This window comes from Polypterus senegalus, chromosome 12, assembly GCF_016835505.1.
Source record: "Polypterus senegalus isolate Bchr_013 chromosome 12, ASM1683550v1, whole genome shotgun sequence".
Classification (NCBI taxonomy): domain Eukaryota; kingdom Metazoa; phylum Chordata; class Cladistia; order Polypteriformes; family Polypteridae; genus Polypterus; species Polypterus senegalus.
In genome coordinates, this window is record NC_053165.1 from 64,829,270 (window position 1) to 64,847,478 (window position 18,209).

General features: G+C 34.6%; 1 protein-coding gene across 13 annotated transcripts in view; it reads right to left on the minus strand.

The window, feature by feature from the left end:
- Positions 1 to 1,964: 1,964 nt before the first annotated feature.
- Positions 1,965 to 18,209, minus strand: part of LOC120540858 (membrane-associated phosphatidylinositol transfer protein 2) — a 202,459-nt gene continuing 186,214 nt past the window's right edge. For all 13 annotated transcript variants that reach the window (XM_039771973.1, XM_039771963.1, XM_039771964.1 and 10 more), the window contains 8 exons: positions 14,087 to 14,235; positions 13,535 to 13,651; positions 13,230 to 13,346; positions 11,379 to 11,527; positions 10,695 to 10,844; positions 7,125 to 7,308; positions 6,609 to 6,737; positions 1,965 to 5,513 (listed from right to left, as the gene is read on the minus strand). In XM_039771973.1, the coding sequence (XP_039627907.1) occupies positions 5,151 to 5,513; positions 6,609 to 6,737; positions 7,125 to 7,308; positions 10,695 to 10,844; positions 11,379 to 11,527; positions 13,230 to 13,346; positions 13,535 to 13,651; positions 14,087 to 14,235 (1,358 nt within the window). In that variant the 3' untranslated portion in view covers positions 1,965 to 5,150. The remainder of the gene's footprint in view (positions 5,514 to 6,608; positions 6,738 to 7,124; positions 7,309 to 10,694; positions 10,845 to 11,378; positions 11,528 to 13,229; positions 13,347 to 13,534; positions 13,652 to 14,086; positions 14,236 to 18,209) is intronic.

Sequence of the window (18,209 nt, forward strand, 5' to 3'; positions counted from 1 at the left end):
AAACTACATGGTCAAACACCTGGCATCTCTTGATCCCTAAAAGAAATGGTTGTGCTCACTGGTTCTCAATTACCTCCAAACTCCAATCCCTGTTGTGAAGTTTGTGAGCTCAGTAATGCAGTTCAGAAATCTCATGGTTGACCACCTGTACTCATCCCCATAGGTGAGGATATTGCTGTAGAGAGACCAGTAAATGGACAGCTTTGTCTTGACACAACGCTTCAACTTTATCAACACAGTCTACTCTGTACAACATCAACATCAGTAAAGTTGCTGCTGCTACATCGACTTGTTGATCAATCTCATACACATCGACTTGTTGATCAATCTCATAATAACTTCTTGTGTCACTCATTAACTAGACCTCAAGGTACTTGGAACTCTTCCAAGGTGTGACCACTTCTCATTTCTCATTCATTACCAAAAAAAGTTCTCATCCCAACCAGATCACACTCTGCATTTGCTGGCAAATACAATATGATGAGACTCAAGAAAAAAGATCATCTACAAACAGCATAGATGCAACCCATAGGCTTTCAAAATGGGTACCCTGCATACCTCAGCTTTACGTTGATATCTTGTCTACGAAAATGACTAATGGGTGAATGGGGGAAACAAGATTTACCCTTAACAATACTCACATTAAATAGTCTCAATACAAAGTATCAAACACAACACCTATTCTATTAACAAAGTACCTGAATGGCACACAGCAGCAGCCCTAAAACAAGTACTGCTGCAGCGTCCTGGGGTACACAGTTACAAGCTTTTCCCAAGTCCACAATGCACATGTAGACAAGACTGGCAAACTCCCATGACCCTCAAGTTATCTGTGAAAGGACAAATCTCCCATTAGTTAATATTAGATAACAGTACATATCCAATTTTATTTGTTTTGCACATCTTCACTGACATGCATGGGTTAAAATGAAATATCTGGGTAGGAAATACTATATTAATTTCAAAAAGGGGCTACAATAAATTATATAAATTTGGATTGCTAAGTTCAAAGTAATTTTATACCCCAGAACAACACCCCCAGTATTTTTCTTATACTGATTCAACTATCCTTGTATATTCTGTTGATAAGAAAAATAAATATTTATATTTTTTTTATAAAAGACCTAGTAAATAAATATATATATATATATATATATATATATATATATATATATATATATATATATATATATATATATATATATATATATATATGCACAAACAAAAAGTAGAGGAAGTTTAGTGAAAATCTACTGGTCACTATAAAAATTCAAAGGTGTCTTACATAAAAACTGTGCAAAACTACAGAGTTGGTCGGTTTTTACATACAGTATTTTTTGGAGTGGGGAAATGTGATAAATCTTGGTTCCATGGCCCCACTACACCAGATATTTGTAATTTAGCATTAAAAATGTGTTAGAAAGTCAAATAATCATTATTTTTGATATAAAGAATGAGGTACAGATAAGAAAAAACAGACTGTCTACAAGAACAATTAGATCTTGTCCTCTTAGAATTGGTGTTGCTTTGTCTGTAGTTAGAAATTTTCAGAAAAAGTTATGCATATTATAATAGTTGTAATAAAGATAACATTTAATCTATGGGGATCCATCATTGAGCAGCTGCTATTAATTATAATTTCAAGAAATGTAAGAAAAAAATTAATGAACCAATCCAGTTCTGTGTATAAAACTACCATGTCTTTGCTACAATTACCTGAAAAATAAAAGAAACTATATTTCTGGATTGACAAAATAAACAGTGAAATAGTTTTTTTAAATTATTCTATAAATCCAACTAGCTCCTACAGAAACATATTTGAACATTCTGGTCTAAGACAATATTCAGTGACAACACAAGATGTAAAAGTAGGTTTTGTATACTTTTTGAATACCTTTTCAAAGCAGCAATGTCCTTCTGTTTCCCAGCTTGTGCATTCTCGCAGACAAAATGCAAAACTTTTCTGCATTACCATCAGCTTTTATTCACCAATAGTACATGACAGGGACTAATTACAAACAGTGGTTATTCTAATAGAAATCAGGCATAAGAAGTCTGCATTAAACCCAGCTTTCTATAACAAGGTATTTATGGTGCCATTCACTATATCAGAAGTTTCACTTTTAATTTCTCCTAACTAAATTAAACACAACAAATTTGGTTATAAAAGTTTTGTTTTTTTTGTAAAAATGTGTAACAGTGAAGTTCCCTGTAAACGAGCTGGCTAACGCTGAGAGCAGCAGCTATTTCCATATATAGAAAATCTTCCTTTTTATTTTATACCACAACATAAGGTGACCTGGAGAGAAAATGGCTGCAGCTTTACACAATATATTAATACCCATTCCACAAGTAAACTAGATCAGGATGTTACAACTAATACAGGCATGGTGAAAGCTGAGTGAGTTTGCTTTGCTTGTGATCAGTAAGATGTATTTCCAAATAGGTGCTTTATTGTAAATAGATAGGAACTGATCATTTTTTTCTTGTGCAAGACTGCATTATGCACAGTGTACTTTGTCCTGAATTTTTCTTTTTCACAGTTGTGTTGATTTTTTTTCTGCCCTCTTAAAAATCCAGTAAACAGATTTTGTAATTATCAAAAGGGTGGAGCAATTCAGTACGTGTATACTGATTGTCAATGCCACAGAGTTAGTTTAAAATTACTGCTTATTATCTATGGAAACTGTAAGAATATTGCACTTTTGCATTGACAGTTACATTACTCTTGGTCCATAAAACAGCTAATACATCAGTCTGAAATGGAAAAAAAAACTATTTCAAATATAATAAAACCTGAAGTATCCAACCTCTTTTATATCTACATAAATAAATAGCTTTCACTGTATATACGTACTTTTCATACCATTTACAGTTCTGTACACAGAGCAATATTTCTTTGAATCTTTTGTCTTCAATGCAACTCATAGGCTTATGTACACATTCAACCCATACTGTATTGGGGACTTGGACTTTAGCTTTCAGCTAGATCCATATTTTCAAAAAGGATCCAAGTAAGGAACCATGAGCCAGCACATCGAACCTGTTCCTTCTTTTGAGTATTGTATGGCGCAAGAGAATCGCATTGCACTTTAAGAGTTAAATACTTTGTCCAATAATGCATAACTCTAGCTGTTTTATTAACTATACTCAAATCATATAAAGTGCCACATTAATTGACTAATAATAATGAATAAAACTGTATTACTTCGAGCATATTTGTAATACTGGAAAATAAATGCTATGCTTAATAAATTTTACATGAATTAGGTTTTTGTTAAACTTATTTTCTGCACTTTGGCATACTTAATTCCCTCTGTTTTTCTATTAGCTTTGAATTTCATTTTGACTATTAACATCTCCATAAACAAGGCTGTTTGCTAGATATCCTTTTGATTACAGGATCCATTGTTATGCTAGTCAATAAAACGAGGTGTTTTTTCTAAGTTCCAACTCTAATAGCTCATCATAAACCAACTGGACTTACATGTCACACTTTTTTTTAAAAAAAAAAATCCTGGAACTAAGATTACAAAGTATTCTAAAGAGAATGAGGAATGTGGGACAGACCGTTTAGCTATTTTCAGGTTCCTTCCATAAGTGCAAAAAAAAATGATTATCCCCATTTTTAAATTCTGTCTTAAAACAGACAAGTTAAACTTAGCTTTTTAGAGAAACTAAACTTCAACAAGCTTATTTTAAAAAATCCTACTTGCCCACTGGAAAAATTGTTTACATACTACTCAGCCAGTGGTATCAATCAGAATTCTGCTCATCACCCAGCCTCCCCACATCCACCTAAATAGATTTTGGTATATAAATATACAAACCCTGCATTGGCAAAAAATGATAAATTATCATGCAGAACAATTATAAATAATAAATCCACAGAAACACAGGGTGGAATAAGGTCTCATAAAATAGTGCAAAACTATGAGATTAAACAAGAAACACAGCTAAAAAGAAATATGGCCACCCATTATTTCTAACTGCTGACATTACAATTTCAAATTCTGGAAAATGATATTTAAGTACAGTTTTTATTAAAGTTGGGATCTTTTATGGTGGTTAACACAATGCAAGTCTTCCATGTTACCACGTGAGCATAAAACAAAGATTTCACTTGTAAAGAATATTGCTGGCTGATTTCATGTCTTTTTGAAATTTTTTAAAGTCTCCTGTCTGCTCTCTGCAAGTCTGTCTACTCAGCACACTATTGCTGATTTAAAGACTGAACTTCACTAAACATACGCTAGAGACCTAATAGTTATAGGCAGCAGTGAATAAATTCCAACTAGTAATGCAGTTAAAGTGAACTACTTAAAACTAAAAACAAATGGCATAAGAAAATGCTTTCTTATGCTATAGGAAATCCAAAACACATTCATGTCTTTGTTTGCATTACTTTTAAAAAATGAATTGTGCACATTGCATTGAGTGGGGTGTTAGGACGTTAGGAATAAATGCTAAAATTTACATTAACCTCTCTCTCTTCTTTTTTTCCTGTTAAGTTCTGGCTTTTTCAAGTACTCCAACTAATAACAGCTAAAATCCATTAAGGCCACAACAGACCCGCATGCCATATCAGGTAGATTCATGAAATTAGGATATTGTTTTATTGCCTAAGTACTACTATACAGCAAAGATGTTCTAAGTAAGCACCACTGTTCTATACATATATACAAGTAAACACTGGGCTTCAGGTTACCATCATAAAAGATCCACACAATTCTGGAAACTTAAATCAGATTATTCCTAAATATTTTCTTCAAAGATATAGGACGCAAATATTTACATGTCAGAGTTTTAAAAACCTGGCTAAAACAGACTGGTTACAATACTAAACATACTGGAAAGTTAATTCACTCCAGCTTTGCTCCCTTGTTTAATGCTTAGTGGGCCTGTGCTCAAGAAAAAGGAGCACAGCTGTCTGATTTAAGGCCTGCAACATGCAACATGATGATGGTACCACATTTTTGTATAATTCCATTCCTGATGGTGACATATTTTATATTGTTTATAGCACCATATGCATTTCTTGGACCTTTTGTCACTTCAATCAATAACCTTCTTTATCCAAGTTCTCCTTCTAACTAAATGGCACACGTCCAACAGTATATTTTGTTAAGTGCTTCTTCTTTGTGGAACAACTACTTCTGACTTAAAACGCCAGATTCTGTCTTGGCACTGCTACTGCTGCTGCGGCCCCAACAACCAGCAGCAATGCTCATGCTTCTTTGGCAGCGTTCAATCCTTTCTCGCTCTCTCTCACTGTCTGACTGGCTCTGGGTCCGCTCTGGCTTACTATGGCTAGATGAGGAGCCACTGGCCCCAGTCGTAGGTTGTGAGGAGATAGTACGGAGCAGATGATTGCGCTTCCTAAGGAAGTCTGTGTTGCTTCCTAGCCCAAAACTGCCTTTGCGAAGAACCATCCGCGAGCTGCTCTTGGCAGGTCTTGAGCGATGATTATACTCCAGTTGAGAGAGATGTGCTGCATAACCATCTGTAATGAACTAAAAGAGACAAGACATTCATTATATTTACTGACTCAACAAATCATACATCATGGTTAAAGTAATATTCAAACAGCATTCACATTTTACACAAATCAGAGTTTATGTCAGTAATAACACTACTGAACTTTTATTTATCATTTATAAATTAATAATTTAAGTCTATAAACAGACATAAAAGCAGTTCAGCCATACATTTTGATCTACTGTCCAGACAGCCTTTTAATAATTGTTCTTCAAAACATTTCATTTCATGTGAACATGTCAGATTTCAATGGCAGAAATTATTTGAACATTCAGTACTGAATACTTTGAGCCCCTTTATACTACAGTGCCAGCATTAGCTATATATTATGTATTGCTAAAGAAAAAATGCTTTCTTCACATCTGATCACTAAAAGTCTTTTTTGTAATTCACTAGGGGGCCTCCTGTTCGTTTCCGTCACCAACCCTGCATTCAGTCACTTGCGTATGTGGATTCCACTTTCACCAAACAACAAATCTTTTAATTCTTATGGATACGCCTCTTCATTTGAAAGAAACACTACTTTTCCCTGATGGCAACATGAATTAGACAATCTACAAGGCTCCAACTTAAAGTTTAAATCCGAACAATACATTCAATCTCTTTTCGCTGTTCCATTATTTCACTAAGTAATAATTTCCATTTGTTTGCGCTAATACAATTTTTACTATCATTTTTTTTTTTTTTTGAGACTTAAATTTTCGTACTTTTATTTCTGGCCTCAGGTGTGGTTAAATATCTTGGCACAAAGTCTCATCTCATGGGACTTGAAAGTATCTCTCTGAAAAAGTCATGTCTTGTCCCAGGCTAAAAATTCTCGTCCCAGGATTTTTTTATAGAATAGAGAGATTTTATAAAAAAAAAAATAACATTTCATACAATCAAGTCTAACTTTTACAATGAAGAAGAAAACATTACATACAATCAAGACTCTTAAATAAATAAAATAATATAAATATAGACTAAACTCTCTAAACAAACAATAAAGAATTAAAAAGTTAATGCAAACCAACACTTTCCTACTATTAGTATGTTCTCTTTATTTCCCATTGATCTGTGAAGATAATCACCTGGCATTGGTGAAGAAGTTTCTTGGTAGGGCGCCCAACAATGTAAATCTGACTGGGCGACAAGCCAATGGAGGAATAAACAGAAATATCTTTTGTTGATCCATAAGCTGCAGCAATCTTCATATGTGCCTTGTGGTGAAAAATAAATATGAAATAGCAAATGTGCATTTTGCAACAATAGCTTTTGTTCACTTCTAACATAGCAATAATATCACCTTATAATATAATTATTGAAATGAATTAGACATTTAGTTCACTTTTACAGAGACATCTTAAAATGTTTGTTGCTAAAATCTAAATAAGTAGTAAGTAAAAAGAGAACATTTAATTTGTTAATATAAATACACCATATATTGTATATTAATTATACATTTAATATGGCAATCTTAAATTATTTTGGTAAGCACTCTGTGGTAGTGTTCACCTGGAAAGAGACTATATCAATTAAGATTTGATGAAATGAATGCTAATTTGTGTTTGTTTCTAGAAAACCAAAAATGGATTAATGAATCTCACCTCTGTTATTAAGCTCTTTAGAAAATTAGCTTTATGTCTGAGAGGGTCATGAACCAAGCCGTCACAGAATGACACAATCCCATGCGGGAAATTGTGCTGTGAAAGCCAAGCAACAACTCTTTGCTTTTGCATATCTGGCCTTCCAGTTACATAGATAATAAGGTATCCAAGATCTTGCCAGTGTCTACAAAATAGAAGGCAGGCAATCATCAACAAAACAAACATACTATTCTGACTGGCTGCATTTAAAACAAATAATGTTTCAGTGAAAAAATAAAATAACAAATTAAACAGTTATAAAGGAAATTTTAATTGTACAGTTTATTTTACTAAACTAAAAATTAGAAATGAGTGAAATTAATATTTATGTCAAATATATTAGATTAAGTTTAATTTTCTTATAAATACTAAGTCAGGAAGTGTATAGGGTGAAATGGATAGTGCTGCAGTGTCACAGGTATATCTAGAGTTCAACAAACACTAATGATCAATGCGCTACTGTGATATTTGAGCCTAATACAGTAAAATTATTTAGATCCTTTTTACAGTCCTCAGGCTGTCACAGCTGCCTGAAAAAAAGTCTTAACTTTTAGCAAGTCTTGTACAGTGAACTGCCAAAATGTATGCATGTATATATGTACACTTTAAGAATCAGATGGGGTAGTCCAGAGCTCAGCCTTGGCTACAGCAGGCAACTTGCACAGGAGTGCAGAAAAGCAGAGAAAAATGGAAGAAAGACAAGCTCCAGATGTCTTTTGAGGTCCTGGGAGGGTGTCTATGCAGCTACTAGGAGGCTGTATTGGTTAGCATTAAGCACTTTGCAGAGATCATATCTATCAATCATCATAAACCTAACATATTCTTTTTACTACCACAAATGTTCTTCTAAACCATCCAGCAAACTCTAATCCGGTTTCCCCTCTGCCATCTGCGAAAGATTTATGCATTATTTTATTGGCAAAATAGATGCCATTGGGTCACTCTATATCCCCTAATCCTGTGATTCAACGTTGCTATTTTTGTTCAATTTCAATTATTATTTCTCTCTGACCTGAAAGAGATGATTTTAAATTTGAAATTAATCACCTTGTGCTTTGGATATTAGCTAAAATCATGGAAAAGGCTGTCCATTTACAACTTCTGGCTTTCCTGAACAAACCACCTGCTTTTTGAAAAAATTAAATTCGTTTCACAGCATTCTATAGTACCGAATCCGTTCTTTTGTTGGCAGTTGATGCAATGGACTGCGCTTGTCTGACCCAACTGTATCTAAGTGCTGCTTTTGATATGATTGACCATACCATCTTGTTAAATCATTTGGAGCAATTGGTAGGTATTAAAGTCAAATAACCTTGCATGATTTAAGTTCTACCTTAATAATAGATCTTTTTTCTGTAAATATTGGCATGTTTTACTCTTCCTCTGTTGCATTAATCTGTGGGGTCCCATAAGGGACTATTTTTGCCACGTGTATACTCCTTCTCTGATCTATAATTCAGCATTATAACATTGCTTTTCAGTGTTATGCAGATGACACACAGCTGTATCCACCTCTGAGGCCAAGTTATTAATGTCTCTGTAACTAAACTACTTGATTGCCTTAAGGATATTAAATGCTGGATGGCAAGTCATTTTCTGTAGTTAATGAAAATAAGACACAAGTGCTGCTCTTTGGTCGTCCTACTGCCAATAGCAATTTCAATAACAACATTGATCCTCTTATATATTAAATCGTATTTCTCTGTTTTGACAGTGATCAAGAGCAGTTTCTACCATCTTAAAAATATAGCTAAAATTAAACCTTTTTTATCACCTAAAAACCTGCAGACAGTTATCCAGGTATTTATGTTTAGTTGGCTGGACTACTGTAATTTATTTTATTTTTGTATTAGTCAGTCTTCTTTAGCTCATCTGCAGCTGGTGCAAAATGCAGTGGCCAGGTTACTAACAGGCACCAAGTAAGAGGGAACACATCACTCCTGTCTTGGCCTCTTTTGACTGACTGGCTGTCAAGTACAGGATTCAGTATAAATTGTTTCTGTTTGTGGTTAAAGCCCTAAATAACATGGCTCTTTCCTGTAACTTAGACCTTCTTTCCTTGGATTCCAAAGGCAGGTCACACAGATTCTCTTTGCAATCTCTTCTGATGGTACCACATTTTTCCACATACAGAGTGACAATGAAGCTTTTTCAGAGACTTGGCTTTTGGGAATGCAGTATAAAGTATTTGTTTATGTCTGTTAGGGGAGGGTGTGTGTGTCCTTTGATTTGGCTTTCTGCAACACTCTGACAAGTTGTTGATGTACTGTGATATTTTTATCTTTATTGTTTATATTGTTTCTTATATGCAATTTTACTCTGTACTGCACTTCAGTCAGCCACTGGTTGTTTTTAATTGTGCATTATAAATAAAAAAAGAATAAAACCTGAGTACCAGAACTAGGATTAAACTCAGGCAAACATGTGGCAAATATTCATGTGCATAAAAACAGAGTGCGGCACGGTGGCGCAGTGGTGGCGCTGCTGACTCGCAGTTAGGAGACCCGGGTTCGCTTCCCAGGTCCTCCCTGCGTGGAGTTTGCATGTTCTCCCCGTGTCTGCGTGGGTTTCCTCCGGGCACTCCGGTTTCCTCCCACGATCCAAAGACATGCAGGTTAGGTGGATTGGCGACTCTAAATTGGCCCTGGTGTGTGCTTGGTGTGTTTGTGTGTGTCCTGCGGTGGGTTGGCACCCTGCCTGGGATTGGTTCCTGCCTTGTGCCCTGTGTTGGCTGGGATTGGCTCCAGCGGACCCCCGTGACCCTGTATTCGGATTCAGCGGGTTAGAAAATGGATGGATGGATGGATAAAAACAGAGTTCAAGATTCAAACAGGGCGGCACGGTTGTGCAGTGGGTAGCGCTGCTGCCTCGCAGTTAGGAGACTCAGGTTCTCTTTCTGGGTCCTCCCTGTGTGGAGTTTGCATGTTCTCCCCGTGTCTGTGTGGGCTTCCTCCCACAGTCCAAAGACATGCAGGTTAGGTGCATTGGTGATCCTAAATTGTCCCTAGTGTGTGTGTGTGTGTGTGCCCTGTGGTGTGTTGGCGCCCTGCCTAGGGTTTGTTTTCTGCCTTGCGCCCTGTGTTGGCTGGGATTGTCTCCAGCAGATCCCCGTGACCCTGTAGTTAGGATATAACAGGTAGGATAATGGATGGAAGATTCAAATACAAGATGTTAGATCCATGAGACAGCAGTGAAAACTAACCAATGTGTTGCCCTTTCTTATATTAGGTATAGCGAGATAGAACTTTATTTGTTTCTAGGGGAAATTTGGCTTTTTATAGAAGCTCATTAAATTAATAAAAAATAGATAAAATATATACTATAAACATCTACACATACTTTGGTCTGAACACATCAAAATGAATAAAAAGGAAATTTAAAAGATAGAAAAACTTCTGACTGTAAAGTATGTTTATCAATACAATTATATCAGATTAGTCAGAGACAAGTTAGTAAATATCATTAATGATATACCGATTATTCAGAGCATTGCTGAAATAGGTAAAATTATATTAATGTGCAAAATTTTACCTTACAACGTCTACAGCACCTGCTCGGACCTTGGGGTCACTTCCCATTATAGAGACACTTGCAGCAAAAGAGCCATCTATGCTGAACACAACAAACTCTGTGCCTTTCGGAAGAATTGTCATGTAGCTGTCTGCAAATGTGTGGTCACCTCTGGAAAAAACATTTACAGGTAATGCAAAAAAACTCTAGATTCTACAAATTGTCAATTAATTGCTTTACTGGATGTAGAAAACTAGGTCAAATGAATGATAAACTTTGTATGAAATGTGTATAGTCATTTGCAGTTTTGCTGTCATAAAAGGATAGTTTAGTTCAAGAAATACTTCAGTTTCATTATTCTTAAGATTTGTAGTTAAGCAGTTATAAATCTAACTTGATTTTTTTTTTTTTGTCTTTTTGGAATTCACCTTTTTATTTGTAATTTTTTTAGCATTATTTAAGAGAATTATTTTAGAAATCAGAAATCTTACATTGTATGCTTCCATACTAAATTTCTAAACTTTGGGATTTGTTAGTGAAAAACATTATACAGATTCTCACACACAATGCTTTTAACAAGTGTGACACTATTAAGACCTCAGTAACCTCATAAGATTCCTAACTTCTACAACAGCCATTTGATATCGAAAATTGAGTAATATTAAATGTCAATTTTATTAACATAAAGGTTTGTATATACTGTACCTGACTACAAGTTTCACTGGATAAACACCAATTCCAAGTCGCTTGCTCTCAGGAATGGAATAGGAGATCCTACCACTACTGTTTGTAACTTCAGTGTCAAAATAGATCCATTCTCCTGATGGGGGCTGTGTCATGATATGAATATCCACCTCAGAAGAAACAAAAATTTAGAAATTAGCATTTTCTGCCAAGTGCAATTGATCTTGACATTAAATACGACAAATAAAATGCCAGTCCTGATTGATCTGTGGATTCAAAAAAGCAAGCTTCATGGGTGCCTACATTTACATTTTTTATCTTTGTCATTACCTGAAGGTTAGTATCGTTGAGGTTGATGGGAAGGCTGATAGCCCAAGGTACACAAATGACATTAACAAAGACAGCATACACCTCAAAAGTGGAATGGGAAAGATGCTATCCCAGAAAGGAAGCATGTATGTCACTGTAGGATGTAAGATCAGATTAACAGGTTTATATTGTTTCATTATGTCAGCTTCACAGTGACACTTGCTTTTCACAACTAATGGAGCTGGACAAGTCTGACAGGCTCCAGTATGATAACGAATGAGTTCATAGAGGATAAGCAAGAAGGTTTTCTTGGTGGACAGGTATAAGAAGTGTGGAAAAACTCAAAAGTCGAAGCTAGAATAGCTGAAGTGGTTACTGCACAAATTGTAACAAATGACAAACAGTGCCATGGAAAAATATATATGTCATCTTCTTGCTTTCCTCTACTAGTCATTATTTTTGACGTTTAATGTTTTCAGGTTCTGCCACAGCATCTCTTTTGGGTTCAGGGCTGGGCTATGATTAAGCCCAGTTCAAACTTCAATATTTGTTATTTTTATCCATTCTGATGTGGAATTTCCTATGTGCCTTGCCACATGAATCAACTATGTCCCAACTATGCTTCAATTCACATGATAGATGACTGGTCATTTCCATAATAACATAATTTTTAGTTTCTATAATTATAACAGGTCACCTAGATCCCGAGGCAGCAAAACATCCCCCCTTACTGGTATGATGCTCTTACTGTGAAATGCTACATATGCCAGACACTGAACCTATGTCATCCAAAATGTTCCCATTCTGCCAAAAGGTTTGGATCATCCTAATGCTTCCTGGCAAATGAGAGATGGGCATTTATGTCCTTGTTCATTAGCAGCAGTTCCATTTAGCTATTCTCTACCTGAAATTAATTTTCTAAGTTGTATTGAAGCCATTGCTTATCGTGGATGGTAAAAGTTTGATTACGTATTCTATCCCCATGCCATTGTTAAACAGGAGGTTATAAAATTTTTCTTTTAACTAAGTAGTATTTAAAGAAATGGAATGTGGCTGTTACGATTTTCTTAAAAAGATAGAAGATCCAATAATTCTGACAAATAAAGTAAAAAATATTAGAAAGTACTAAAAAGATTGATAAAACTACATTAGAATACATTTACAATTATTTTGTTCACTAACTATGTGGTATGAACCATCAAGAGAAGCTCAAGCACCTGAATCTTTTCAGGTGAGGCAAATGGAAAGTACTTGTAACATGATTGTTTGCTTGTTGTTATATTAAAATCTGTCTGATTAACAACAACACAGGAGCATTGACATGAATTAGTTAATATTCAATTTTGTTTCAGCTGTTATGAAATATTTCTTCACAAAGAACTGATACATGGAATTAATTACAAATAGTATAACTGGATGTAACAAACATCAGGTCTCACCACAAAAATATACAATAAAAATGATACGCTCTGCTAAGCGGAATGATCTGATCTCAGCAAAAAAATTGTACATGTTCTCATGCTCTTATCTAAATGTTTCAATGCCTTAGTTATGATGCTTTACCTTTTCTCCAGTAAGTGTAACCATGTCTAGTGGCCCATACATAAAGCGACCATTTACTGTTTGTTGTCCATCCTCTGTGCAAACAGCATCACTGACTCGATGATTAGCAGTCACATTCTACAAAAACAAATACAAACCAAAAATTAGAATGTGTTCATTTTTATATGTCATACATACTAGGGTAACTCCAACAACAATAACAAAAAAAAAGTGATTCTCATTTTTTGGAATTAATTTAATGGCCTTAGGTGTCTTCTATAACTGAAGTTGGATCTGAACAACCAGAAGTTTACAGTAAAACATACCCTTATTTTGACATGAGTCCTTTTTCTCAGCCATTTTTCACGTGGTTTTGAAGGACTGAACACTGACATCTCTTTTCCATCAAGTTCCAAGATGCTAGAATTTTCATGTCTCATAACCTGTATAAAAAATAAGTCTATCACCATCAATACAGAAGAACACATCCTCTAATTACAATATATGTAAGAAAAAATTATTTCCCAAAAATGATTTAGCAAATATGAAAACAAGCCTTTATAAACCATCCACAAACAGTAAACAAATTAAATGTGAATTTAAGACTTGTGTGGTTATTTAAGCTGCAAATCAGTAAAAAAAATTAAAAAAAATACACCGCACAAATCTGTGTCTTTATGGCTTGAATATGTTTTATTTTCTGGTCAATAATGGTTATGTATTTTCTTGTTCTTTATTTGCATCCTAAAAAAATTACTTTCTTCGCATAGGTAAAAAGTAGCAAAGCTTTAAAGTCTTAGAAAGGTCACAAACATACAGATAATGGACAGGAGAGCAATTACACATTGGGTTTTTGTTGTAGGTAGCTTGGTAAATACCTGTCTCAGCAAGAAGGACACAACATCTGTAGACTCCCAGTAACTGGCATGGAACAGATGAGGAAGGGCCACTGTGGGAAAGGCAGTCAGAGCATCCGGACAGTACAGTGCAAAATCAATTCGCTTAGTACCCCACCACCGAGCTGCAACTGCAAGCAAAAATGCCATCACTCAACATGATTTTCTAAGGTGTGTACTTTTGCTGTAACTTCACTAATACTATTTAATTTGAGAGTGAAAGATTGGTTTATATTCAGAATTAGTGGGACATGGATGGAACTAAAAACATTGCATCAAATATATCAAGAACTTATTTTTGTGTTCTTAATATTAATACTTGGTTGTTAATCTGTCAGACTGTGTACCTCAATTAAAACCTCAGAAAATTAAATCCTAATTCAACAATAATAGATCACCATATTAAAACTTATATGGGGTTTTAAAATATCTTGTTTTGCCACTGTTATATTTTTTTACAACAAAAGTGCTGTATCTTTTTATAGCTCTAATCTAAGGCTCTTAAAATACAATTCAAACTACATACGTTAAAGAACACAAGTATTTAAAATGTCCCAATATTTCTGAACTGTATTATAGATTTAGAAGAAATACAGTATATGTGAAACAAGCCAGGAATAAATTATGTTAAAGGAAAGATAATTATAAAAGTTTAAATTAAAAGCTCCATACTTTAAATATGAAACATCTAGAAACCACATTTCCAAAGGGTTTAGAACTGAATTGCAAGTTCAAATAAGTTTGTTTTCTACAGATTATTTTTTTTCTGTTCTCCTGGCCATCTGACCTTATCTTCAGATTCATCTTTAGAGACTTAAACACCAAGTCTATATATAAGGACTGTACATTTCTATTATTATATATCCATCTTATGTAAATATGTATTACTTTATTTTATGTTATTTAATCATTATTATTCTTAACTAATTTATTTTGCTTTTCTTTGTAACTATTTCATTAAAATGTTATAAAGCACTTTGAGCTACATCCTGTGTATAAAAATCTGCTACAGAAATAAATGATGTTGTTATTCTTCAGTATATCTTATATCAGCAGAAAAGGAGAAATTTATAAAATGTATGGAGTCCTACAGTGGGAAAAAGAAGCATTACAATTTAAGCAGGTATAGAGGACAACTGGTATTCTTTTGTTAATTCTTAATAAAATTGATGGTGGAAAATAACTTTTACATTAAGGTCAAGAACCTCATTTCATTTAACACTTGTTACTAAATAACAATTGCTTATAAAAGATTACATTAAAATAGGACAAACTAATAAAGTATGCATATATATACAGTATATACAGGGTAGTCCAGATCTAATTATGCAGATCTAGATCGTGTGGATGACTTTGATTTATGCTGGGACGATTCCAGTTCGGCACGGAGACGATTCTTCATGTCACATGAAGTTCGCACACTTCTCGAAGTACAGCTCTTAGTGCTACTGCTTCACAGACCCAGCATCTTGGGATTGAATGTAGTGCCAAGGCCATTGTCAGTGTAGAATTTTTCCTCTGTGTACTCTGGGTGTCCTCCCACTTCATTAAAGGTGTTCTGATTAATATAATCAGTGAGTCTTAATTAGCGGCAGTGTGGGTATGTGCATGAGTGGGCTCTATGATGGACTGATGCCATGTAAAAGGCCGATTCCCGTGTTGCATCCAGAGCTCATGGGATAGTCTCTGGTCTCCCACAATCCTGAAGTGCATTAAGTGGATTTGAGATTATTATGTTGTTATTATTATGTCACCAAAAATTAAGTGATAACTTACATAATATAAATAGATTTTAAACAACACTTGATTGTGACAGTTTACATTAAAATAATGTAAACACATTTTATTAAAAAACGAAGTTGATATTGTTCTCAGCCATTTGCCCACCTTCCTCACAGCATGAGCTTGAGTCCTATAAAGATATCAAACACTGTTGTTGGGATGTACATAGACATTGGAAAAAAGAACAAAAAAAAAAAGCTAAAATCTCAACATAGTAAAGAACTATACTTTGAAGACTTCTTGGACAGTAGTATGCAATAAGATAGAAAACCATTTAAGCGGACGGATTCACAAAAAAAAACACATGTTAAACTACTGGCCAGGTCAGTCAGTCAGTCAGTGTCCAACCCGCTATATCCTAACACAGGGTCAAAGGTGTCTGCTGGAGCCAATCACAGCCAGCACAGGGCGCACGGCAGGAGCAAACCCCAGGGAGGGTGCCAGCCCACCGCAGGGCACACACAAACACACACACACACACCAAGCACACACTAGGGACAATTTAGAATCGCCAACGCAGCTAACCTGTATGTCTATGGACTGTGGGAGGAAACGCAGACACGGGGAGAACATGCAAACTCCACGCAGGGAGGACCCGGGAAGCGAACCCAGATCTCCTTACTGTGAGGCAGCAGCGCTACCCACTGCGCCACCCAGGTCAAACAGTCTTGAATCAAATAATATTTTAAAATGCCTAGAGTTATTTTTCCTTTAAAATTTTTCAATGAGAACAGGATGCTTGAGGGCTACAAGCATCACACCCAATTACATTTCTGGACCTTAACAATATAATACAGAGAGTAAATAAAAGCTGCATTCTAAAGGCTTGTCTGGAATTTATTTTAATAAAAATGCTGCTTTGTTCTGAATGTGTAACTATATAAAAATGAACAAATAAATTAAACCTGTTTCCAAAGCAATAAAAAACCCACAGGAAAAAAGTTTACTGATACAGATTAAGGGGGTTTCATATATATATATATATATATATATATAAACAATAAGCTTTAAAACATTTTCAGTAAAATACAGATGTTGGAAGAGTTAGTAATATTTCTGATTTATTAGTAAGAGTACAATGGCAAGAGCGTTTTTGTTTCTTTTTTTCATTCAACATTTTGGTAATCCATGTAGTTTTTGTGAAAAGAATATCCATCCTTCACTTCAGGTTTTATGTTTGGTAAGCAAATCAAATTATACCTTCCAAACTTCCCACTTTTTTTGCAGTTAATTACACTGATAAAAATGATTACAAGTTTTTAAAATCCATTTCTATCCATAGGATTGTGTATGGATGTGTTTTGATATCTTAGTTTAAGTCCTCAAACTTGAAGATGCAGCTTTTTAGTAAAGAAAGATGTTAAAGAAATCAATTGTAATCTGATTAATTAAAGAATTGGAACAGGAAAATAAAAAACAGAAAAAACAATAGTTACAAATATAAAATACTAGGGGGCTTTGCCCCCTGCTCACTTCGCTCGCCAACCCCTGTGTTTGGTTTTCCGGATACACACTTTTAAGATTTTTTTTTTCCTTGAATTGTTGCTATTTCATTAGGTTCACTTTTATTTCAGAACTTCTGTAAAAACAATATTTGCAATCTTTCGAGTCCCAATGTGCTGAATCTTTTAATGAGGCCAGTGAGACATGTGTTTAATGACTTTGTACCATAATTCAGGACAGGTTTCTCTGTTTGGAATTTCAGCACAGACAAAATGATCTTCATCATCAGCAGTTAATAATTTTTTTGCAAAGTAACCAATAAATTTTGAAATTCTCTGACTTAAACTTCAAAGACTTACAATATCTACATACATTTGACATATCACCGGTGTCCATATATTTGATCTCTATTCGCCTTTTCGTTATTTCTCAGAGTAATAATTTCTCTTTCTTTGCGCTAATGTGAAGTTTACTTTGTTTGTTTTGACACTGTCAATTTTTTCTGCTTTCATATTCTGTATCTTGCTCTGCATGTGTTTCACGCCTACTTTTTTTTATTTTTGAGTCTTTTGAATTCCAGTTTTCATTATCTCTAACCTGTTCTGCATGTGTTTGGCCCCCTTGTTTTTTAACCTCTTTATGACGTTTTACTTTGTTTTCTACTCTTTGTCTTTTAATTCTGACCTCACTTTGTCCTGCTTTTATTTCCCAATGACAACTGGTCCGTGGTGATTATTTTCCCTTTTTTGAGTAATAATTTCCATTTGGTTGCGCTACTGCAATCTTTACTTTCTTTTTTTTTAATACTTTCTAATTTTCCTACTTTCATATTCTTTAACTTTCTCCACGTTTATCACGCCAACGTTTTTTTTTTTTAAGC